Source organism: Marmota flaviventris, chromosome 6, assembly GCF_047511675.1.
Source record: "Marmota flaviventris isolate mMarFla1 chromosome 6, mMarFla1.hap1, whole genome shotgun sequence".
In the NCBI taxonomy this organism is placed as follows: domain Eukaryota; kingdom Metazoa; phylum Chordata; class Mammalia; order Rodentia; family Sciuridae; genus Marmota; species Marmota flaviventris.
This window is the reverse complement of record NC_092503.1, coordinates 114,908,346-114,934,625: the sequence shown is the minus strand read 5'-3', so window position 1 is coordinate 114,934,625 and position 26,280 is coordinate 114,908,346. Positions and strand designations below refer to the sequence as shown.

Here is a 26,280-nt window from a genome sequence, read left to right as displayed (position 1 = left end):
TCAGTATAAAACTACTGGAAGAAAACACAGGGGGAAACCTTTTAGGACATTGATCTGGGCAAAAATGTTTTTGGATAAGAACTCAAAAAGAGCTGAGGGGTTTGGGAGGTGGAGAGCAGGAAGATCACAAGTTCAAAGCCAGCTCCAGCAACTTGGCAAGGCCCTAAGCAACTTAGTGAGACCCTGCCTCAAAAAAAAAAAAAAAAATGCTGGGGATGAGGCTCAGTGGTTGGATGTCCCTGGATTCAATCCCTTGTACCAAGAAACAAAAAATCCTTCAAAAGAACAGGCAACAAAAGCAAAAAAAGACAAATGGATTATATTAAACTAAGAAATTTCTGCATAACAAAAGAAGTAATCATTCTAAAAAAGAGACAACCTGCAGAATGGGAGACAACATTTGCAAACTATACATCCAACAAGAGATTTATACTCAGATTATATAAGGAACTCAACTGTAAAAAATCCCAAATAATCTGATCAAAAATGGTCGAAAGACCTGACTAGACATTTCTTAAAAGAAGACACATAATCAGTAAAGTTATAGGTTGGATGAAATCAAACCTATCTTAAAGGGTCCTGTCAGCATAAATTATGATGATACATGAAACTCCTAGGTTAGTGCCTGGTACACGTAAGCAACCAATATTGTTTCAGTCAGCTTTTTCACTGCTGTGACTAAAGGACCTGAACAGAGCAATTGTAGAGGAGGAAAAGTTTATTTGGGGGCTCGCGGTTTCAGAGGTCTCAGTCCATAGACAGCAGGCTCCATTCCTTGGGGCACAAAGTGAAGCTAAACATCATGGTGGAAGGGTGTGGTGAAGAGAAGTAGCTCACATGATGGTCAGTAAGCAGAGAGAGATTCCATTTGCCAAATACAAATCACAAAGCCACATCCGCAATGTCCACCTCCTCCAGCTACACCCTACATGTCTTCAATCATTACTCTATTAATCCCATCTGATGATTAACTCAGTGATTGAGTTAAGACTTTCAAAACCCATTCATTTAACTTCTGAATAGTCTTACAATGTCTCACACGTGAGCTTTTGGGTGACACCTCACATCCAAACCACAACAGTATGTGTCTTAGTTGTACGTGTTCTTCTTGCTTTACTTGTTTGTGTGAGTCTCTTCTCTAATGTGAGCTCCATGCATAGGTGTCCTATCTTTAGATCACTCCCGATATCTTCAGAAGCTAATGGCACTTAATAGGTTTTCTGAAAGATGAATCTAACATGTGAATAGGAGTAGTAGTCTGACTTGGGTTTTTAGCTACCTTTTTGATCAGAAATAAGTACAGAATTCTCTTCACCTAGTTTTTCCTTTTAATATCTTGCATCTTCCTTGGTACGTTTGTTAAAACAAATGTCCTTTTTATTTTTTTCTGTTTCAGACCAATGTCTGGGATATCATATTGCATTTGGTAAAATTTGACGTAGAGGTAAAAATGTTATACGATTTGGTGTATATTTAGAGTTCTGAATAGCATAACATATTTACTGTTTAAATTATATAAACATGTGATGGAATTCACTTGCTCTGTTTCAATTTCAGGTTTCCATGGCACATGGAATACAAAATTTGATTAATGCCATCAGAATGATTCACAGTGTGTCAAGGTATTACAACACCTCAGAGAGAATGACCTCATTGTTTATCAAGGTGAGTTTCTAAGGGAAGAAATCACACATGTGAGCCTGTGAAAAAAAAAATTATTCTTTCCCTTTGAGCCAGGAAAGAGAATTGGGAAGTTTGGGTACTTTCAGAATTCAGGATTTTAATACTTGGAGTGGATGAGGGAAGGATGGAGATGACTGGAGTCAGTTGTACTTAATAGTTGGGGTCAAGGGTATCTTTCTCCTTGTCAGAGGTCAGCCCCAAGGCGTTTTGTTTAAATGTAGTTGTTTTTGCTGGGTGTAGTGGCATATACCTGTAATCCCAGTGACTCTGTTTTTTTTTTTTTTTTTCCCTTTGGTGCTGGGGATTGAACCCAGGGCCTTGTGCATGGGGGCAAGCACTCTACCAACTGAGCTATATCCCCCAGTGACTCTATTTTTAAATAAATAAATTAAGCTGTTTGGTAACTTATTCATTCCCAGTATTTTTTTAATTCTGATCAAGAGATAAGGATCATGTCCACAGTTAGCCTCGTTTCTTTAGCTCCTTCTAACCATTGCTATGGTTTATGTAAAGTCTTCCTATTAAGACATGTGGTTAATTATTTTTTAAAAATTGAAAAAGTACCCAAGAAACACATGAATGGTATTTCTTATAAACGATTCAGACAGAATGAAATGTGTAAAGTAGCATTTAAAAAAATTATTAAAAAGCAAAGTAGAAATTTAATCACCGGCTATGTCCTAAATAAGATGAGAACCTTCTCATTCTTCCCAACCATTTGTCTCCCTGTTTCTTGCTGTCCATGTCTTACACTGGGATCATTCTTTATTCCATATTATTGTTAATATTTTTTCAACATTGTGAGTCAATACATATTCAAACCAAAACCCAAGTATTGCTCATTTCTTTAGCCATCTCTCACCACTGTTTGATGATTTCCAGATCTTCCTCCTTCTTGGATTCATTATTACTTTTAAAAAGAAATTGTCAAGTACTTCTTTCAGAAAGGGTGTGTTAATGGTGAATTTTCTCAGTTCCTATGCATATTAGGATAGTTTTATTTCCTCCCACCACTCAAGTGCTGGTTTGACTAGTATTCTAAGTTCAACATCATTTTCACTTGGAACTTTGAAGACATTGCTCACCATTGTCTAGGATCTGGTATCGTTGATGAGGTGTTAGGTGCTAATGTGATTTTTTTTCCTTTGTAAGTAACTACTTTTATTCACTGGAAGCCTTTGGATTTTTTTTTTTTTTTTATTGTTGAACATCTCAACTTTCAAACTGATGTGGTTCTTTTTACATTTATCTTGTCTATACTTGCTGGTTTCTTTCAGTCCAAATTTTTGTTTTTTCATTCCTGGGAGATTTTTCTTTTTTTGCCTTTGATTATTTCTGACCCACCTGTTTCATTCATTCTCTCCCTTTGAATCTAAATTCCTTTTCTCTTCATTTTTTTTTTAATCTTCCCATTGTTGTTCTTGGATTTTTCAGCTCACTCATTTGTTCTTCAGCTTTGTACCAGGTACCAGTCAGTTCATCAGTCAATTTATTATTTTTATTTTTTGCTGTGCTGGGGATTGAACCCTGGGCCTCACACATGCCAGGCAAGTGCTTGACCATTAAGCTACACTCCAGCCTTTTTGTTTTGTTTTAAGAAAAAAGAAGTTCAATTTTCATATTATTGTTTTCTTCTCATGGATGTAAAATCCTCTTTTAGCTTTTTCATGAATTGATTTAGTTAACAAAAGATATTTTAAGAGATTTTACATATCTCTTTTCTACATTTCCTCTCTTTGTTGAGTTTAATGCCTCTGCTCCCATGTTTACATTCCTCAGTTGCTTGATGATTCCTGGTTGTTCTCCAGTCTTTACATTTGTGACTCTGTAGTTTGTCTTTTATGAGGCGGTGTGACTTACTATTGGGAGGTGAGTGTGTGTAGGTTTTTCTCAGATGTGACCACCTGGGCTGCAGCATTTACCCAGGACATGACCATACCTTTCCAAGACTGGTGCAGACTCATAGCTTTGTTTTTTCAGCAAATGACATTGTTGTCTCCTGTACAAGTTGGTCCAAATTCAGTGTGTTATTTCATAACTGACGGGGACTTCACACTTGCTGGTCTAGGAATTTCCCCAGACCCATTTCTCTTCACAGTAACCTTTTACAGACCTGGGTTCTGGTTTCTGGGTTTTGGTTTTCCCTTCCCTCCTGCAGATCTGATCTCTTGTGCATTGTGTCATTTTTAGGGATTCCCTAAAGTTCTATGTGTCAGTCTGACATCTTGATCTAATCTCTAAATGGCCATTCTTCTTTTTTTTCTTCACTGTTTCATGGAATATGAGAGGTGTTTGCATATTGAAGAAAAGGAATCATTGGGGAGGAGTAGACAAATGGAAAATGTAGTTCACTTGGAAATACATGGCCCCAATGACATTGACTTAATGTGACTTTGGGTTTCCTTTGTTTTATCTGGTGCTTGTATTTCTTTCTTTTTTTTTTATTTAATTTTATTTTGTGATTTGTTCCCTCCTCAAGTGTACTGTTTACCATATGTTTATGCTTGTGCTTTTAAAAACACAGAACCTGTATTATTTGCCTATATTTATTTTGCACCTAAATTTATTTTAGGTAACAAATCAAATGGTGACAGCTTGTAAAGCATATATTACTGATGGAGGAGTAAGCCATATTTGGGATCAGGAAACGCCAGTGGTACTAAAGAAAATTCAGGTTTGTAGAAATATTTTTCTTTTCATAAGCTTTCACCATCTGGCCCAGTTTTGCTTAGTTCCTTCACACGACATGTTAACTTTTGAAACAATCTTGAACACTATAGTGAGAATATAAAAATGTCATTTATGTCTCACTGTCTGGCAGTGAGAGGAGCAGGTTAAAATGATGGAAGAAGGGGAAACTTTGTGATAGGCTCTAACTAGTAGGTTAAGGTGCTTAAATGAAACACAGGCGACTCCCCTACCAGAGCAAGTAGGAGTAGCTGCTCTGGTAAAACAGAAGAAATAAATTAGCAAATTAGAAAAAAGGAAGAAAGCTGAGACTCGTGCAGAACAAGCACCTAAAACTGCAGCAAAATCAATTGTCGAAGGTGTAAATGGCAGTATAATTGGAAACGGCAGGAGAGGATTGGTGTGCGATTCCTCATTGAAGTCATAAGCCTCTTTTCTGCTGGACCAAACTCAAGATGGGAAGCCAGGACCAGTCCTATGACCGTGCGCTCTTCTGGAGTCAGAGAGAACTGACAAAGGAAAGAGTCTTCAGAACAACTTGAGGCTCAACAAAAAGCTGACAAACAGAAAGGCTTTTAATAATTTAAAAAAGAAGATGGACCAGGGCTTCCAGCCAGCCATACAGCCCCTTCAGAACAACTGGGAGGTCCACACATGTGACGACAGAACAGAAGCTTTGGGGACAAGCTTTGAAAAATGTATTCAGTAAATACACCAAACAGACGGGTGTGGGGGGAGAAGCACAGAAGCAGGGGCTGGCAGGACAAAGGGCACCAGAAACAATAGAAGAGCTTGTTGAGATGGTGAAGGCAACAGAGTGCTCAAGAGTAAGAAAGAAATGAGCAAATTGGCAAAAAGGAAGAAAGCTGAGGCTCGTGAGCACAGGAGGAGCCAAGGAATGGCTTCATGGCACACTTGGCCACATCTTGGACACACTTGGTGCATCTTCAGGATAAAACTGAGCGGGATATCCAAGATGGCGGGCCAGAGGGAGGCAGCGTCTGTGTTGCTCTGTGACCTGGGTCTCAACTAGCGGGAATACTGCTGCTCTGAGAGTGATAGAGGACCCCTCCACAGCTGCTCTCATGCAGAAATCACCAGCGCTGTGCCCGCAGCAGGGCTCCGGGCCTCAGCGTTACAGCAGGACTCCCTCCTGACTCCAGTCACCCAACTTCTGCCCGGGAGCGCCTTAGCAAGATCACCGCATCAGCACCTGTGTAGAACTCCAGATGCTGCTCCGCCTCCATGCAGGACACTCAGCTGCTACCCACCCAAGGAACTCCAGCCGCCGCTCCCCTCTTGAGCCCCCGTCTACCAACATGGGGCTCCCTTGGTCACCTCCATCTTGTGACTTGGCAGCTACTGCCATAGTCCCCTACCCGCAGTAGTCTGTCTGCACCTGGGGACATCCCACAGGATCTGAAGACAACCAAAATCCTCAACACTGCACACCACAGAACTCACCTCTGAACACATCGCACAACACCATCGCCCTGTTCCCCCCACCCGACCTGACACCCCAGTGCTGGAAGCATCCTGCCTCCATCTTGGCTCAGCTTCCTCGCCATCTTTGGTGGGGGCAGCTCCCAGATTGGAAATCCAGCTGGCCAGGTACCCGATTTCCAACTTCCCACTCTCCCCAGTGGCTGGTAACCGGGTACAGTAATTGCCCAACACAAAACTGCTCTCAGTGAGATAGGTGTGCAGTGCAACTAGGGCACTGCCCACGGGAGCCCTGGTAAAAGAGGTCCCTAGAAGGAGAAGGTGCAACAGTTTGAGAGTAACAGAGAGACCAGGCACTGAGAAATCTCCAGGCAAGATAGGGAGGTAGGACTGGGCGCCCAAGTCATACAGTGGACCTAAGAAGAGACCCTTGAGGTGCAGTCTCCCTGCAGGAACTGGCAGGTGTCACACCTCACTTCCAGGTACCCTGTACCAGGACCAGCCTTCCCATCCTGGTTACCTTCACCATTCTGAGGGCGGCGGAGATACCAGCTAACAACAGACAACCGCACCTATTAGATGAGAAGGGAAGCAGGAAGGATACTGATCTGCAACCAAAACAATTAACAATCGAGATTTTGTTTTCCTCTTTTTCTTCTCCCCCTCTATTCTCCTGCTCTCATATCCCCAACATATATGAAACCAAGTACTTTGCATGAATTAGAATTTTGAGGACTGGGATGTCTGAATAGTATTTTATAGTTGTGTTGTATATGCATTTTTTTCTTTTTTCCCTCAATTTTTACTATTTTAGCAACCCTTATTTTTCTTAATACATATGCATGTTTGTTTTGTGTTCTACTATCATCCCATGCACTTGTCTATCCAAAATTGCTTTCTATTTATTCTTCTGCTACTAACCCTTTTCATTATGTTTCTCTTTCACACTTCCTAAGATATACTAACTTTATATCCTCACATCCTGCCTCCTTAGCATATTATCCTACGCCTCACCCCCAGTTCATTGTCCACTGTCAGAAACTGTAAACTCTTTTACAAGCCTACTAATTATATTATAAATATTAATCAAATTCAACATTTCTGTACACTGTGACCAAATTGTAAACATCTTAATAGCAATGAATTGTTTATAGGTGGTATATTGTTTACATTGGAATCTGTTAACATTGTCCTTCCCCACAAAGGGGCAGTATTGGAACCCTACAGTAGCACTATAAGCCTATAGGGTAAAAACGATAATGTCTTGTACCCACAGTGCTAGAAGGAAAGACACATGAGCAACACGTAAAGACAAGGGAAGAAAGTGCCCCAAACAAATCAAGATACCACGTTATTAGAATCCATGGCCAGCACAGTGGAAGAAATGTCAGAGAAGAAGTTCAGGATGTACATGATTTAAATGTTCCGTGAATTAAAGGATGATATAAAAGAGCAAATACAGGCAGCAAAAGATCATTCGAGAAAGAGCTACTTACCAAATACAGAAAGCAAAAGATTACTTCAATAGGGAGATACAAGTTCTAAAAACAAAAACAAAAAAAACAGAAATCCTTGAAATGAAAGAAACAATAAACCAAATTAAAAGTTCAATTGAAAGCATCTCCAACAGAGTAGACCATTTGAAAGACAGGATTTCAGACAATGAAGACAAAATATATAATCTTGAAAAGAAAGTAGACCACACAGTGAAAATGGTAAGAATCCTTGAGCAGAATATTCAAGAAATATGGGATAGCATAAAAAGACCAAATTAAAGAGTTATTGGGATAGAAGAAGGCGTAGAGTTCGAAACCGAAGGAATGAACAATCTTTTCAATGAAATAATATCATAAAACTTTCCAAACATGAAGAATGAATTAGAAAAGCAAATCCAAAAAGCCTACAGGATGCCAAATGTACAAAATCACAACAGATCCACACCAAGTCACATTATAATGAAAATGCTCAACATTAAAGAGAGAATATTAAAAGCCTCAAGAGAAAGGAATCAGATTACATATGGGAGAACCAATTATTATAACTGCAGATTTTTCAACCCAGACCCTGAAAACTAGAAGATCCTGGAATAATATATATCAAGCTCTGAAAGAAAATAGGTGCCAACCAAGAATCTTGTATCCAGCAAAATTAAGCTTTAGATTTGATGATGAAATAAAAACCTTCCATGATAAACAAAAGTTAAAAGAATTTACAGCTAGAAAACTAGCACTACAAAACATCCTCAGCAAAATATTCCATGAGGAGGAAACGAAAAACAACAATGAAAATCAGCAGAGGGAGGTAGCACACTGAAGTAAAAACTAATCAAAGGAGAAATCAAATCAAGTTAGATAACAAATATAAACAAAAATGGCTGGGAATACAAACCATGTCTCAATAATAACCCTGAATGATAACAGCCTAAACTCACCAATCAAAAGACATAGACTAGCAGATTGGATTTTTTTTAAAAAAAGACCCAACAATATGCTGCCTCCAGGATACTCATCTGATGGGAAAAGATATACACAGACTGAAGGACATGAACTGTGGAAGCAAGCAGGGGTTTCCATCCTATATCAAATAAAGTAGACTTCAAGCTAAATTTAATCAAAAGGGATAAAGAAGGACATTTCATACTGCTCAAGGGAACCATACACCAACAGGATATCAAAATTATAAATATATATGCCCCAAACAATGGAGCATCTATGTTCATCAAACAAATTCTTCTTGAGTTCAAGAGTCAAATTGACCACAACACAATAATCTTGGGTGACTTTAAAACACCTCTCTCACCACTGAATAGATCCTCCAAACAAAAGCTGAACAAAGAAACTATAGAACTCAATAATACAATCAATAACTTAGACTTAACTGACATATATAGAATATTTCATCCTTCAACAAGTGAATATACTTTCTCCTGCTATTAACCCTCTTCATTATATTTCTCTTTCACACTTCCTAAGATTTACTAGCTCTATATCCTCACATTCTTTTTACCCCTCACACATCAGCAGCACATGGATCCTTCTCTAAAATAGACCATATAATATGCCACAAAGCAACTCTTAGCAAATATGAAAAAGTAGAGATACTACCCTGCATTTTATCAGATCATAATAGAATGAAATTAGAAATCAATGACAAGGGCTGGGATTGTGGCTCAGCTGTAGAGTGCTCGCCTAGCACGAGCAGGACCCAGGTTCGATTCTCAGCACCACAAAAAAATAAAGGCATTGTGTTGTGTCCATCTACACCTAAAAATAAACATAAAAAAAGAAATCAATGACAAAATAAAAAATAGAAATTACTCAAATATCTGTAGACTAAATAATTACTAAATGAACAATGAGTTGCAAAAGACATCAAGGAGGAGATTAAAAAATTCTTAGAGGTAAATGAGAATACTGACGCAACATACCAAAATCTCTGGGACACTGTGAAGGCAGTACTAAGAGGAAAGTTCATTGCATGGAGTTCATTCCTTAAAAGAAGAAAAATTCAGCAAATAAATGACTAACATTATATCTCAAAACCCTAGGAAAAAGAAGAACAAATCAACACCAAAAGCAGTAGTAGACAGGAAATAATTAAAATTAGAACTGAAATCAATGAAATTGAAACAAAAGAATTGACAAAACAAAAAGCTGGTTCTTTGAAAAAAATAAATAAAATTGATGGACCCTTAGCTACGCTAATGAAGAGAAGGAGAGAGAAAACTCAAATTACTAACATACACGATGAAAAAAGGTAATATCACAACAGACGCTACAGAAATACAGTAGATAATTAGAAATTATTTTGAAAACTTATACTCCAATAAAATAGAAACTGTTGGAGGCATTGACAAATTATTTGCCCAAATTGAATCAGGATGATAACACAATTTAAACAGACCAATATCAAGTGATGAAATAGAAGATGCCATTGGAAGCCTACCAACCAAGAAAAACCCAGGACTGGCTGGATACACAGCAAGTTCTACAAGACCATTAAAGAATAACTAATACCAATACTCTTCAATTTATTTCAGGAAATAGAAAAAAGAGGGAGCACTTCCAAACTCATTCTATGAGTCCAGTATCACCCTGATTCCAAAACCAGGCAAAGATATGTCACAGAAAGAAAACTTCAAACCAATATCTCTAATATATATAGATGTAAAAATTCTCAATAAAATTCTGGCAAATCGAATACAAAAACATATCAAAAAGATCATGCACCACAATCCAGTGGGATTCATCCCAGGAATGCAAGGTTGGTTCAACATATGGTAATCAATAAATGTAATTCACCACATCAATAGACTTAAAGATAAGACTCATATGATCTTTTCAATAGATGCAGAAAAAGCATTCAACAAAATATAGCACCCCCTCATGTTCAAAACACTAGAAAAATTAGGACTAACAGGAACATATCTCAACATCATAAAGGCTATCTATGCTGAGCCCCAGGTCAACATCATCTTAATAGGAGAAAAATTGAAGGCATTCCCTCTAAAAACTAGAACAATACAGGGATGCCCTCTTTCACCACTTCTATTTAACATAGTTCTTGAAACACTGGCCAGGGCAATTAGAGAGATGAAAGAAATTAAGGGGACACAGATAGGAAAAGAACTCAAATTAGCACTATTTGCTGATGATATGATTCTATACCTAGAAAACCCAAAAAGTTTCATCAGAAAACTTCTAGAACTAGTAAATGAATTCAGCAAAGTAGCAGGATATAAAATCAACACCCATAAATCAAAGGCATTTCTGTATATCAGTGACAAATCCTCTGAAAGGGAAGCAAAGAAAACTATCGCATTTACAATAGCCTCAAAAAAAAAAAAAAAAACTTGGGAAAACTTAACAAAAGAGGTGAAAGACCTATACAATGAAAACTACAGAACACTAAAGAAAGAAATCAAAGAAGACCTTAAGATGGAAAGATCTACCTTGCTCTTGGATATACTATCAAAGCACTATACAGATTTAATGCAATTCCGATCAAAATCCCAATGGTATTCCTCATAGAAATAGAAAAATCAGTCATGAAATTCAACTGGAAAAATAAGAGACCCAGAATAGCTAAAGCAATCCTTAGCAGGAAGAGTGAAGTAGGTGGCATCACTATACTAGATCTTAAACTATACTACAGAGCAATAGTAACAAAAATAGCATGATATTGGCACAAACAGACTGGTAGACCAATGGTACAGAATAGAGGACACAGAACCTAATCCACAAAATTATAATTACCTTATATTAGACAAAGGTGCCAAAAACATACATTGAAGAAAAGAGCCTCTTCAACAAAAGGTGCTGGGAAAACTGTAAATCAATATGCAACAAAATGAAAGTAAACCTCTATCTCTCACCATGTACAAAACTCAACTTGAAGTGAATCAAGGACCTAGGAATTAAACCAGAAATCCTGTGTTCAATAGAAGAAAAAGTAGCCCATAATCTCCATCATGTCTTATTAGGCTCCAACTTCCTTAATAAGACTCCATTGGCCCAAGAATTAAAATCAAGAATCAATAAATGGGATGGATTCAAACTAAAAATTTCTTCTCAGCAAAAGAAACAATCAGTGAGATGAATAGAGAGCCTACATCTTGGGAGCAAATTTTTACCCCTCACAAATCAGATAGAGCATTAATCTCTAGGGTGTATATATATAAAGAACTCAAAAAGCTAAACACCAAAAAAACAAATAACCCAATCAATAAATGGGCCAAGGACCTTAACAGACACTTCTCAGAAGATGATATACAATCAGTCAACAAATATATGAAAAAATGTTCAACATCTCTAGCAATTAGAGAAATGCAAATCAAAACTACTCTAAGGGGCTGGGGTTGTGGATCAGCAGTAGAGCACTCGCCTCGCACATGCAAGACCCTGGGTTCGATCCTCAGCACCACATACAAAAAGAAACAAGTGAAATAAAGGTGTTGTGTCAACTAAAAAAATAAATATATATTTTTTAAAAACTACTCTAAGATATCATCTCACTCCAGTCAGAATGGCAGCTATTAAGAACACAAACAGGGGCTGGGGTTGTGGCTCAGCACAAGGCACTGGGTTTGATCCTCAGCACCACATAAATGTAAAGATATTGTGTCCACCTAAAAATAAAAAATAAGTATTAAGGAAAAAAAAAAAGAATACAAACAACAGTAAGAGTTGGCGAGGATGTGGGTAAGAAGGCACACTCATACATTGTTGGTAGGACTGCAAATTGGTTCAGCTAATATGGAAAGCAGTATGGAGATTCCTTGGAAAACTGGGAATGGAACTACCATTTGACCCAGCTATCCCTGTCCTCAATCTATACCCAAAGGACTTAAAAAACAGCATACTACAGGGACACAGCCTCATCAATGTTTATAGCAGCACAATTCATGATAGCTAAATTGTGGAATCAACCTAGATGCCCTTCAGTAGATGAATGGATAAAGAAACTGTGGCATATATACACAGTGGAATATTACTCAGAAATAAAAGAGAATAAAATTATGGCATTTGTAGGTAAATGGATGGAGTTGGAGAAGATAATGCTAAGTGAAGTTAGCCAATCCCCCAAAACCAAATGCTGAAAATTTTCTCTGATATAAGGAGGCTGATTCGTAGTGCAGTTGGGAGGGGGAGTATGGGAAGAATAGATGAACTCTAGATAGGGTAAAGCGGTGGAAGGGGAAGGGAGGGGGGTGGAGGTTAGAAACGATGGTGAAACGAGATGGACATCATTATCCAAAGTATATGTATGAAGACATGAATGGTGTGAGGCTACTTTGTATACAACTAGAGCTTAAAAATTGTGCTCTATATGTGTAATATGAAATGTAATGCATTCTGTTGTCATATATAACAAATTAGAAGAAAAAATTAAAAAAAGAAATAAATGTTCATAATTAAAAAAAAAAGGAAACTGAGCCAGGCATGGTGGTGCACACCTGTGATCCCAGAGGTTGAGGCAGGTGGATCAAAAGTTCAAGAGCAGCCTTAGTGAAGCCCTAAGCAACTTAGTGAGACCCTGTCTCAAAACAAAATGAAGGGGCACTGGGGATACAGCTCAGTTGTTAAGCACCCCTCAGTTCAATTTTTCAGCACAAACAAAACAAAACAAAAGAAAAAAGAAAAACCCAAAACAAATAAACAAAAATAAAAATAAAACTGAGGATTAGTTTCACTGAGCACATTTTCACATACCTATTGGTATGTCTTTTAAGAAATGTCTTTTCAGGTCCTTTGCCCATTTTTAAATCAGGTCCTTTCTTGCTATTGAATTGTTCAAATTCCTTATATATTTTGGATCTGAACCTCTTACCAGATACATGGTTTGCAAATACTGTCACCCATCTTATTGCCTCTTCACCCTGTTGCTTATTTCTTTTGCTGTGTAGTTTTTTAACTGATGTGCCCTATTTGTGTATTTTTGCTTCTGTTACTTATACTTTAGTCATTTAAAAATGACTCAGACCAATGTCAAGGAACTTTTCCCTTATGTTTTCTTCTATGAATTTTATAGTTTCATGTCTTAACTTTGAAGTCTTTACCCTGTTTGAGTTGACTTTTGTATACTGTGTGAGGTTAGAGTCCAGTTTCAAAATAGCAGGAGGAGATTTTCCTTACACAATTTATTGAAAGGAATTCTCTTTCTCCACTCTGTGATCTTGGCACCTTATTGAAGGTCAACCATCTGGGTTGGCCATAATACCTGGATTTGTTTCTGGTCCTCTCCTCTGTTCTGTTGTTGATTATGTTTGTTTTCATGCCAGTACCATTCTGTTTTGATTATTGTAGTTTTGTAATACATTTTGAAGTCAGCCTGGTTGATGCTCCCAGCTTTGCAAGTTAAAACAATGATGTCACTTCACTCCTATTAGAATGTCTATTATAACAATGACAAGATAACAAGCAGTGGCAAGAATGTGGAGAAAAGGGAACTCTTGAGCACTGCTGGTGGGAATATTAATTGGTATAGCCGTTATGGAAAATCGTGAAACAGTGTACAAGAGGTTCCTCAAAAAATCAAAAGTAGAACTACCATGTGATCTAGTGCTCCCTCTTGTGGGTACACATCTAAAGAAAATGAAATAATTATCTCAAGGGGATAATCTGCATGTAAAAATGGCCCATGGTAGCACTGAGAAATTTTACATTGAAGAGTAGTTTGGTTTTAGAAAATGTGAGCTTGACACGATAGTTAATTCCTACTGAACCCTAGCAACTGTATCCTCTTTTGTATTTCTCCTCAGTTCACTGATGATGCCTTTAGCTTTGCAAATTAAAACAACAATGAGATATCACCTTGCTCCTATTAGTGACTGGCTAGTGGTATAGCTGCAGTCAAATGTTAGGATTCTGGCCAATCAAAAACTTTATGTGAGGAGAAGGAAGATGGCGGCGAGGGGAGTGCATTGCCCCCGTGTGCTGCTTCACTGTGTGGGAGTATAACAAGTCAGGACGACTAAAGGATATCTTGTTAGGAATTTCCAGCAATAGTGGGGTGCTCCGGAACCTGGAGGAAGGATTTCCATCGCACGAGGATCAGCTACGGGGACTCAAACGCGAGAGGTTTGTCGCACGGAGGGTAACACTGCTTATTCAGCAAATCGCCCCGCGGCTAGAGTCTGCAGCGCGCGCTGGGATAGAGACGCAGGGTTACAGCGCTGCAGTTTCTGCCAGCCGCGCAAGCACCGTACTCAGGGCTGAATTCTGGGTTCGAGACGGGGGAAGGAAGCGGTCCATCTCGGTTCTCCACACCGGTCAGACCACAGAGGAGGCCAGCAGCCACCATGTTGGTAAACTGACGTCACCACCCCTGTTTTCGACTGACCGCAGCTCATTCAGCCATAGAACAGGTAATTTCAGGCTGCAATTCGCCTGCGGCTTGCAGACAGATTGCTAGGGTTCAGCGCCTGGGTGCTTCTTAGAACCTGATCTTATCAGAGTGAACACTGAGCGCGGGGCGGCCGAGTTCCGGCTCCCGGAACCGTCCCGTAACCGCCCTGGCCCAGGGCTGCTGAGCCTGCGGAGGCTGCTTCTTGGACCCTGCTCCTATCAGAGCATACAACAAGCACTAAGCAGCCGAATTCCGGCTCCCGGAACTGAGCCCGCGGGGACTGCTTCTTGGAGCTTACACTTATAGGAGCTTACACCGAGCACGGAGCGGCCGAGTTCCGGCTCCCGGAACTTCCCTGGCCCGGGGCTAGGAGCCCGCGGAAACTGCTTCTCAGTCCGGGTCCTGCTGAGGGCCGGTCAGGACTCACCCGGTGCTATGGTTGCCCGGCAAGGGGAACGAAATGCTGCCATTCGCATAGGATACCAACATGGCAGAGATCTGATGTCTGTAGAAAGCGGCGGAGGAGGGAACTTCATCAATACCAGCGGTGACATAAGCAGTTGGTCTCCTGGTAGGGGGGGTGAGGCACAGTCACCCGAGTCTCCTCAATTTGTCATCGAGCCAGAGGGGAGGAGCCGGGCCGCCGCCAGCGCCCGGAGCAGGCCCAGCGGCTCGCCAGCGTGGTGACCGCGTGACCCCAATTGGAGAGGGGGCGGAGCAGAGCCGCCACCCGCACCCGCAAGGTGGGCAGACCCGCGACCCAGTGGTACATGGGCGTGGTAGGAGGGGCAGGGCAGAGCCGCCGTTCGCGCTTGCAAGGTAAACAGACCTGTGACAGCCTGGCGGGTCAGGCCCAGTGGCCTGCCAGTGTGGTACACACGTCACCCCAACTGGAGTAGGGGCAGAGCAGATCCTTCTCCCATGCCCGGATCAGGCCCTGCCGGTGCGGTGGTCACGTGACCCCAATTGGAGTGGGGGCGGAGCGGAACCGCCACCCGTGCCCGCAGGGTGAGCAGACCAGTGATCAACCTGCAGATCAGGCCCAGGGGTCCGCAGGCATGGTAGGAGGGGCAGGGCAGATCCGCCGCCCGCGCCTCCAAGGTAGGCAGACCTACAACAGACCGGCGGATCAGGCCCAGGAGCCTGCCGGCGTGGTACAAACACCACCCTAATTGGAGTAGTGGCAGAGCAGAGTCGCCGCCCGTGCCAGGAACAGGCCCAGCGTCCTGCAGGTGGGGTAGTCATGACACCCCAATTGGAGTAGGGGCAGAGCAGAGCCTCCACCCGTGCCCGAAAGGTGGGCAAATCTGCGACCGACCAGCGGGACAGGCCCAGTGGCCTGCCGGTACGACAGACACGTCACCCCATTTGGAGTAGGGGCAGAGTAGAGCCGCCGCCTGCGCCTGCAGGGTAGGCAAACCTGCAACCGACCGGCGGATCAGGCCCGGTGGCCTGCCGGCGTGGTTCACTCGTCACCCCAATCGGAGTAGGGGCAGAACAGAGCCGCCACCAGCTCCCAGAACAGGCCCAGTGACCTGCCGGTGTGGTAACCACGACACCCCAATTGGAATAAGGAGAGAGCAGAGCCGCCGCCCGCACCTGCAGGAAAGATACGCAAGCAGTATGAAAAGACAAGGAAAGAAAGGACCATAAGCAATGCAGGTCAACGCAACTTTAGAAGAGGTAACAGCTGCAGCAGATGGAATGTCAGATAAAGAATTCAGGATATACATGCTTCAGATGATCTGGAGTATCAAGGAAGACATTAAACAGCAAAATCAGACAATGAAAGATCACTTCGACAACGAATTACGCAAACAAATCCAGGAAGCAAAGGATCAACTATACAGGGAGATAGAGGTTATAAAAAACAAACAAACAGAAATCCTAGAAATGCAGGAAGCAATAAACCAACTTAAAAACTCAATGGAGAATACTGCCAGCAGAGTAGAACACTTAGAAGATAGAACATCAGACAATGAAGACAAAGTATTTCAACTGGAAAAGAACATAGACAGCTCAGCAAGACTGTTAAGAAACCATGAGCAGAACATCCAAGAAATATGGGATAACATTAAGAGACCAAACTTAAGAGTCATTGGGATACAGGAAGGTACAGAGCTCCAAACCAAAGGAATGAGAAGTCTATTCAATGAAATAATACAAGAAAACTTCCCAGACTTGAAGAATGAGACAGAATCCCAAATCCTAGAAGCCTACAGGACGCCGAATGTGCAAAATCATAAGAGATCCACACCTAGACACATTATAATGAAGATGCCCAACATACAGAATAAGGAGAGAATTTTAAAAGCTACAAGAGAAAGGAAGCAGATTACATTTAGGGGTAAGCCAATCAGGATAACAGCTGATCTTTCAACACAGACTCTGAAAGCTAGAAGATCCTGGAATAACATATTTCAAACACTGAAAGAAAATGGGTTCCAACCAAGAATTGTGTATCCAGCGAAATTAAGCTTCAGGATGGAGGATGAAATTAAAACCTTCCACGATAAACAAAAGTTTAAAGAATTCACAGCTAGAAAACCATCTCTTCAAAACATCTTTGGCAAAACATTACAGGAAGAGGAAATGGAAAATAACAATGAAAACCAACAGTGGGAGGTAGGACAGTAAAGGGGGGGGGGAATAATCAAAGAGGAAAACAAACCATGTTTAGTAACAGAAATAAACAAATATGGCTGGAAGAACAACCCATATCTCAATAATAACCCTAAATGTTAATGGCTTAAACTCACCAATTAAGAGACACAGGCTAGTAGAATGGATCACAAAACAACACCCAACAATATGCTGCCTACAGGAGACACATTTGATAGGAAAAGACATACATAGGCTGAAGGTGAAAGGTTGGGAAAAATCATATCACTCATATGGACTTCGGAAACAAGCAGGAGTGTCCATACTCATATCAAATAAAATAGATTTCAAGCCAAAGTTAATCAAAAGAGATAAAGAGGGACACTACATACTGCTTAAGGGAACCATACACCAACAAGACATAACAATCATAAATATTTATGCCCCAAACAATGGTGCAGCTATGTTCGTCAAACAAACTCTTCTCAAGTTCAAGAATCTAATAGACCACCATACCATAATCATGGGAGACTTCAACACACCTCTCTCGCCACTGGACAGATCTTCCAAACAAAAGTTGAATAAGGAAACTATAGAACTCAATAACACTATTAATAACCTAGACCTAATTGACATATATAGAGTATACCACCCAACATCAAGCAGTTACACTTTTTTCTCAGCAGCACATGGATCCTTCTCAAAAATAGATCATATATTATGTCACAGGGCAACTCTTAGACAATATAAAGGAGTAGAGATAATACCATGCATCTTATCTGATCATAATGGAATGAAACTGAAAACCAACGATAAAAGAAGGAAGGAAAAAGCATACATCACTTGGAGAATGAACAATAGGTTACTGAATGATCAATGGGTTATAGAAGACATCAAGAAGGAAATTAAAAAATTCTTAGAGATAAATGAAAACACCAGACACAACATATCGGAATCTATGGGACACATTGAAAGCAGTTCTAAGAGGAAAATTCATTGCTTGGAGTTCATTCCTTAAAAAAAGAAAAAACCAACAAATAAATGATCTCATACTTCATCTCAAAATCCTTGAAAAAGAAGAGCAAAACAACAGCAAAAGAAGTAGAAGGCAAGAAATAATTAAAATCAGAGCTGAAATTAATGAAATCGAAACAAAAGAAACAATTGAAAAAATTGACAAAACTAAAAGTTGGTTCTTTGAAAAAATAAACAAAATCGACAGACCCTTAGCGATGCTAGCGAAGAGAAGAAGAGAGAGAACTCAAATTACTAGCATACGGGATGAAAAAGGCAATATCACAACAGACACTTCAGAAATACAGAAGATAATCAAAAACTATTTTGAATCCTTATACTCCAACAAATTAGAAGATAGTGAAGGCATAGATAAATTTCTTAAGTCATATGATCTGCCCAGATTGAGTCAGGAGGATATAGAAAACCTAAACAGACCAATATCAATTGAGGAAATAGAAGAAACCATCAAAAGACTACCAACTAAGAAAAGCCCAGGTCCGGATGGGTATACAGCAGAATTTTACAAAACCTTTAAAGAAGAACTAATACCAATACTTTTCAAGCTACTTCAGGAAATAGAAAAGGAGGGATAACTTCCAAATTCATTCTATGAGGCCAACATCACCCTGATACCTAAACCAGACAAAGACACTTCAAAGAAAGAAAACTACAGACCAATATCTCTAATGAACCTAGATGCAAAAATCCTCAATAAAATTCTGGCGAATCGGATACAAAAACATATCAAAAAAATTGTGCACCATGATCAAGTAGGATTCATCCCTGGGATGCAAGGCTGGTTCAATATACGGAAATCAATAAATGTTATTCACCACATCAATAGACTTAAAAATAAGAACCATATGATCATCTCGATAGATGCGGAAAAAGCATTCGACAAAGTACAGCATCCCTTTATGTTCAAAACTCTAGAAAAACTAGGGATAACAGGAACATACCTCAATATTGTAAAAGCAATCTATGCTAAGCCTCAGGCTAGCATCATTCTGAATGGAGAAAAACTGAAGGCATTCCCTCTAAAATCTGGAACAAGACAGGGATGCCCTCTCTCTCCACTTCTGTTCAACATAGTTCTCGAAACACTGGCCAGAGCAATTAGACAGACAAAAGAAATTAAAGGCATAAAAATAGGAAAAGAAGAACTTAAATTATCACTATTTGCAGATGATATGATTCTATACCTAGCAGACTCAAAAGGCTCTACAAAGAAACTATTAGAGCTAATAAATGAATTCAGCAAAGTGGCAGGATATAAAATCAACACGCATAAATCAAAGGCATTCCTGTATATCAGCGACAAATCCTCTGAAATGGAAATGAGGACAACCACTCCATTCACAATATCTTCAAAAAAAATAAAATACTTGGGAATCAACCTAACAAAAGAGGTGAAAGACTTATACAATGAAAACTACAGAACCCTAAAGAGAGAAATAGAAGAAGATCTTAGAAGATGGAAAAATATACCCTGTTCATGGATAGGCAGAACTAACATCATCAAAATGGCGATATTACCAAGAGTTCTCTATAGGTTTAATGCAATGCCAATCAAAATCCCAATGGCATTTCTTGTAGAAATAGATAAAGCAATCATGAAATTCATATGGAAAAATAAAAGACCCAGAATAGCAAAAACAATGCTAAGCAGGAAGTGTGAATCAGGCGGTATAGTGATACCAGACTTCAAACTATACTACAGAGCAATAGTAACAAAAACAGCATGGTACTGGTACCAAAACAGGCGGGTGGACCAATGGTACAGAATAGAGGACACAGAAACCAATCCACAAAACTACAACTATCTTATATTTGATAAAGGGGCTAAAAGCATGCAATGGAGGAAGGATAGCATCTTCAACAAATGGTGCTGGGAAAACTGGAAATCCATATGCAACAAAATGAAACTGAATCCCTTTCTCTCGCCATGCACAAAAGTGAATTCAAAATGGATCAAGGAGCTTGATATCAAATCAGAGACGCGCCGTCTGATAGAAGAAAAAGTTGGCTACGATCTACAGTCGGTGGGGTCGGGCTCCAAATTCCTCAATAGGACACCCATAGCACAAAAGTTAATAACTAGAATCAACAAATGGGACTTACTCAAACTAAAAAGTTTTTTCTCAGCAAAAGAAACAATAAGAGAGGTAAATAGGGAGCCTACACCCTGGGAACAAATCTTTACTCCTCACACTTCAGATAGAGCCCTAATATCCAGAGTATACAAAGAACTCAAAAAATTAGACAATAAGAGAACAAACAACCCAATCAACAAATGGGCCAAGGACCTGAACAGACACTTCTCAGAGGAGGACATACAGTCCATCAACAAGTACATGAAAAAATGCTCAACATCTCTAGCTGTCAGAGAAATGCAAATCAAAACCACCCTAAGATACCGTCTCACTCCAGTAAGATTGGCAGCCATTAGGAAGTCAAACAACAAAAAGTGCTGGCGAGGATGTCGGGAAAAGGGTACACTTGTACATTGCTGGTGGGACTGCAGATTGGTGCAGCCAATTTGGAAAGCAGTATGGAGATTTCTTGGAAAGCTGGGAATGGAACCACCATTTGACCCAGCTATTCCCCTTCTTGGTCTATTCCCTAAAGACCTAAAAAGAGCATGCTACAGGGACACTGCTACATCGATGTTCATAGCAGCACAGTTCACAATAGCAAGACTGTGGAACCAACCTAGATGCCTTTCAATAGACGAATGGATAAAAAAAAATGTGGCATTTATACACAATGGAGTATTACTCTGCATTAAAAAATGACAAAAGCATAGAATTTACAGGGAAATGGATGGCATTAGAGCAGATTATGCTAAGTGAAGCTAGACAATCCCTAAAAAACAAATGCCAAATGTCTTCTTTGATATAAGGAGAGTAACTAAGAACAGTGTAGGGACGAAGAGCAGGAGAAGAAGATTAACATTTAACAGGGATGAGAGGTGGGAGGGAAAGGGAGAGAGAAGGGAAATTGCATGGAAATGGAAGGAGACCCTCAGGGTTATACAAAAGTACATACAAGAGGAAGTGAGGGGAAAGGGAAAAATAATAGAAGGGGGAGAAATGAATGACAGTAGAGGGGGTAGAGAGAGAAGAGGGGAGGGGAGGGGAAGGGAGGGGGGATAGTAGAGGATAGGAAAGGCAGCAGAACCCAACAGACACTAGTATGGCAATATGTAAATCAATGGATGTGTAACTGATGTGATTCTGCAATCTGTGTATGGGGTGAAGGTGGGAGTTCATAACCCACTTGAATCAAAGTGTGGAATATGATATGTCAAGAAATTTGTAATGTTTTGAACAACCCACAATAAAAAATTAAAAAAACAAAACAAAACAAAAAAAACTTTATGTTCTTGGGCCGGAGATGTAGCTCAGTGGCAGAACACTTGTCTAGCAAGTGTAAAGCCCTTGGTTCAATCCCTAGTACTGCCAAAATAAAATAAAATAAAATCCTTTATGATCTCCTTTTGGAGCAATGATAGTTGGATGGTAAGTTGTTATTACAAATTCTTTATGTTACATAAAACATAAAGAATATCAAGAATATCAAGAATGTTGATTCAAAGAAGGATGTCAGCTGAATAGACATGTCTTGACAGTTAACTACTGGGTCTCTTGGGAGCAGTAATTAGCCACAAACATATGAAAACAAATAGTATGTGTCATAGTTTGATGTAGGATAAGGGAAAATAATGAGGATGAAGAGATGAAAACACTATGTATATTTAAAAGCTATATTAATCTTTACAGGCTTTGAATATACAGGCAGAGAACTTGAACTTGGTTAACAGCAGCAGCCCCTGTTGAGGGGCTTGCATGATTAGTTCTGTATGAGGATGGAATTTCTGAAGATTTGAGAACAAACATCTCACCACCCCACCCTTTCTTGTAATTCTCTTGTAGGACTGCATTTTTCTATTCAAGGAGTATCAGTCATCTTTTCACAAAACAAGGAAACAGATTTTAGACTCATCAGGAGAGAAATCTTTTGAGGTTTCAGAAATGTACATATTTGGGAAATTTGAAGCTTTCTGTAAAAGACTGGAGAAGGTAAGTGTTATGCAGTCACTGGACACCTCCCCCCAATCCCCGAAAGTCACCCCTGTTTGGTTATTTCATGCTTCATGTAGTGTTATTGAAAATCATTGTTCCAGATCTTTTGTTTCACTATTAATATGAACCATCTGATTAAATTAGTCATAAATCACTGCATTTATTATAATTTTTTTATCCTTAGTTATTGCCTTTTGCCAGGCACATACCAGCTATTGCAAACTTTCATCTCTCTCATGACTTCAGTTCTGTTTCCATGTTAAAAACTTCTGCCCTTCAAGGATGTGGGGAAAAAGGCACACTCATACACTGCTGGTGGGACTGCAAATTGGTGTAGCCAATATGGAAAGCAGTATGGAGATTTCTTGGAAATTTGGGAATGGAACCACCATTTGACCCAGCTATCCCTCTCCTCGGTCTATACCCAAAGGACTTAAAAACAGCATGTTATAGGGACAAAGTCACATCAATGTTTATAGCAGCACGATTCATAATAGCTAAACTGTGGAACCAACCTAGATGCCCTTCAAAAGATGAATGGATAAAAAAATTGTGGCATATATACACAATGGAATATTACTCAGAAATAAAAGAGAATAAAATCATGGCATTTGCAGGTAAATGGATGGAGATGGAGAAGATAATGCTAAATGAAGTTAGCCAATCCCCCAAAACCAAATGCCGAATGTTTTCTCTGATATAAGAAGGTTGATTCATAGTGGGGTAGGGAGGGATCATGAGAAGAATAGATAAACTCTAGATAGGGCAGAGGGGTGGGAGAGGAAGAGAGGGGACAGGGGGTTAGAAATGATGATGGATTGTGATGAACATCATTATCAAAGTACATGTATGAAGACACAAATTGGTGTGAATATACTATGTATACAACCAGAGAGATGAAAAATTGTGCTCTATATGTATAATAAGAATTGTAATGCATTCCACTTTCATATATATATATATATATATATATATATATATATATATATATATATATATAAACATGAAACTTCTGCCCTTGACCATGATGTTAGGATGTGAGATGAAATACCTGCAAATGCCTGGCAGAACCCAATCATTGTGGAATATCTGGATGTCTGGCCCCTCCTCTTTCTGGGCCTGCGTGCGCCTAGACATTGTGTGTGGGATGCCTTTGCTAGACAGGTGTGGCTGGGAAACTTGTGCACCTTTCATTTCATTTGTTAAGGCTCACTGAGGAGGAATGGTATTTTTTCAGGGATGTAAGGAACCAGCATCAGAGGTTCCTTGCAGTTAGCCTTTGACATGTCTATAAAGATCTCATTTAGCCAGTCCTCCCGGCACCCTACTGTTTTCAAACTTCTTGGATCCTGGTAGTCTTTAGGATCCCATTCATCTTTTGTTGGGAAGTGGGGCGTGAAGGGACATGATATAGATTGAAGAGCATTTCCCAGACATGTCCAGAGGCCAGTGTTTATTTTTAAATCTCCTGATTCATCCAGGATAGGAAAATAGAGAACCAAATGACCAAGTGGGGTCCTTAATACATACTGCTATGGGGCTTTTATTTCTTTTATTTGTTTTTTAACAGCTTTATTGGGACAAAGTTCTCATATCATTCAATTTACCAATTTAAAGTTTACAAGTCAATGGTTTCTAATATTTTCACACAGCTACCAAAAATATGATTTTGAGATATTTTTATTCCCACTGAACACACCCTGAACCTATTAGCAGTCACATCCTATCTGCCCCTCTTCCCTGCCTAACCATCCACTAATATACTTTCTGTCATTAATAGATGTGTCTATGTTGGACATAGTTTATAAATGGAATCATATAATATTTAGTCTTTTGACTTCTTTGATTTAGCATGATGTTTCCAAGTTCATCCATTTTGCACACTATACATTTTATCACTGAATATTCCTTTGCATGAATACATATTTATCCACTTATCTGATGATGGACATGTGGGTTGCTTCCTCTCTTAGACTATTATGAATAATGCTGTTTCAAACATTTGTGTGTAAGTTTTTAATGTGGACATATGTTGTTATTTCTCAGGTGTCTACATAAAAGGAGACTTGCTGGGTCATATGGCAACCCCATATTTTCTCACTAATTTGCCCCTGCTGGTCTCAAACTCCTAGGCTCAAGTGATCCTCCCACTGCAGCTCTTTGAGTAGCTGGGGACTACAGGTGCATGCCACTGCACCCCACTGGCAACTCCATATTTGTCTTTGAGGAACTGCCGAACATTTTTCCAAAATAGCTTCATGAGTTTACATTATAATTAGCAAGGTCTAAAAGCTGAGATTTCTCTACATCCTCAACAACACTTGTTTATCACATCTGTCCTTCTGAATTTGACGGTCCTAGTGGATGTGAAGTGGTATCTCACTGTGGTTTTGATTTTCCCTGATAACTAATAATTTTGAGCATCTTTTCATGTACTTATTGTCCATTTATTTTTCATTTTTGGAGGAATGTCTGTTTGAATGTTTTGCACATTGTGAGTTGTTTATATTTTTATTGTTGAATTGTAAGGGTTCTTTAAAAACATTTTTTTTTAGTTGTTGATGGACCTTTATTTTATTCATTTATTTTTATGTGGTGCTGAGAATTGAACCTAGTGCCTCACACGTTTGAAGCAAATGCTCTACCACTGAGCCACAACCCCAGCCCATAAGCATTCTTTATATATTCTGAGTATATTCCTTATTAGATTTGATTTGCAAATATTTTCTTTAATTCTGTGGGCTATCTTTTAACTTTCCTCAGAGTGTCCTCTGAAGCAGAGATATTTAATTTTTATGAAGCCCAACTTATCTAGTTTCTCTTTTGTTCCTTGTGCTTTGCCACATCTAAGAAATTGTTGTATAAGACTGGTTTGTGAACAGTAGTGATTTTGGGGGGGCATATGGCCAGCTAGAAGGATATTGACATGTGTCAAATTAATAATTAGGCCCCATTGGTCAGAACTTGTTCCACAAAGATGCTTAATCTCCTCTCGCCTCTTTGTGGTGTTGGGGATTAGGGAGGGAATCTGGGACCCCGTGCATGTTAGGACGGTGCTACACTGAGACCCATTCCAGCCAATAATGTTTCTGAACCACTAGATCATGAACTTTGAAGGGAGTCCTAATTACCCTTAATTTTCCTGGAACAAGGAACCTTGCCAACTTGGGCACAATTTTGAGTTTGGTAGATCGTAATAACCTAATAGCAGTAAAGATCCTTGGTTTGCAAGTCTGATTCTAGGCAGAATGGGTATCTGTCTGTGAAAAGCAGCCTGGGCATTCCTTTGGTGCTGGGTGGTGATGGTAATGGGTAGTTGCACTGTACCTCTTCCTTGTCTCTGGGAAGGCCCTGCCTCTTATTTTAAGAATAGAAAGTCAAGTCACCAGAGCTCAGCAATCAGAGCTAAAGCAGCAGTCCCACAGGCCTTGCCTGAAGTGTGGCCTGATTGCTAGGTTATTCCAACTCCTCTGCACTGAGATCCCCTTGAATGACTGGCATTTCTCCCAGGTATAATTGGTGGATATTGGCATCCAGACCCTCAAATATAGGTTATCAAACTTATTCTGAATTGTGGCCAGGATTTAGCCTGGTTGGGCTGTTCTTGGTGAGTGGGGCACAGGAGGCATACCCCCATTGGACTACCCCTGTGAACTCTTAAAAAAAAATTATTTTTTTTTGTAGTTTTAGGTGGACAGCATGCCTTTATTTTTCTGTGGTGCTAAGGATCAGACCTAGTGCCTCATATGCACTAGGCAAACACTCTGCCATCGAGACACAGCCCCATTCCTCTCTGTGAATTCTTAAGTAGTTTAAAAGGAGAGCCCAAGGGTCAAGCTAAGTCAGAGCCTGTTATAAAAAGCTGAGATTCAAAGTCAGAATGACCAGCCAGATGCATGTCCAGTAGTGGTGCATA

The 26,280-nt window shown here is 39.8% G+C and overlaps 1 protein-coding gene across 1 annotated transcript in view; it reads left to right on the top strand.

Moving 5' to 3' along the window:
- Positions 1-26,280, top strand: part of Dnah8 (dynein axonemal heavy chain 8) — a 276,612-nt gene that overhangs the window by 18,203 nt on the left and 232,129 nt on the right. The window contains exons 6-8 of the mRNA XM_027943662.2: positions 1,558-1,665; positions 4,256-4,357; positions 22,215-22,361. Of these exons, the coding sequence (XP_027799463.2) occupies positions 1,558-1,665; positions 4,256-4,357; positions 22,215-22,361 (357 nt within the window). The remainder of the gene's footprint in view (positions 1-1,557; positions 1,666-4,255; positions 4,358-22,214; positions 22,362-26,280) is intronic.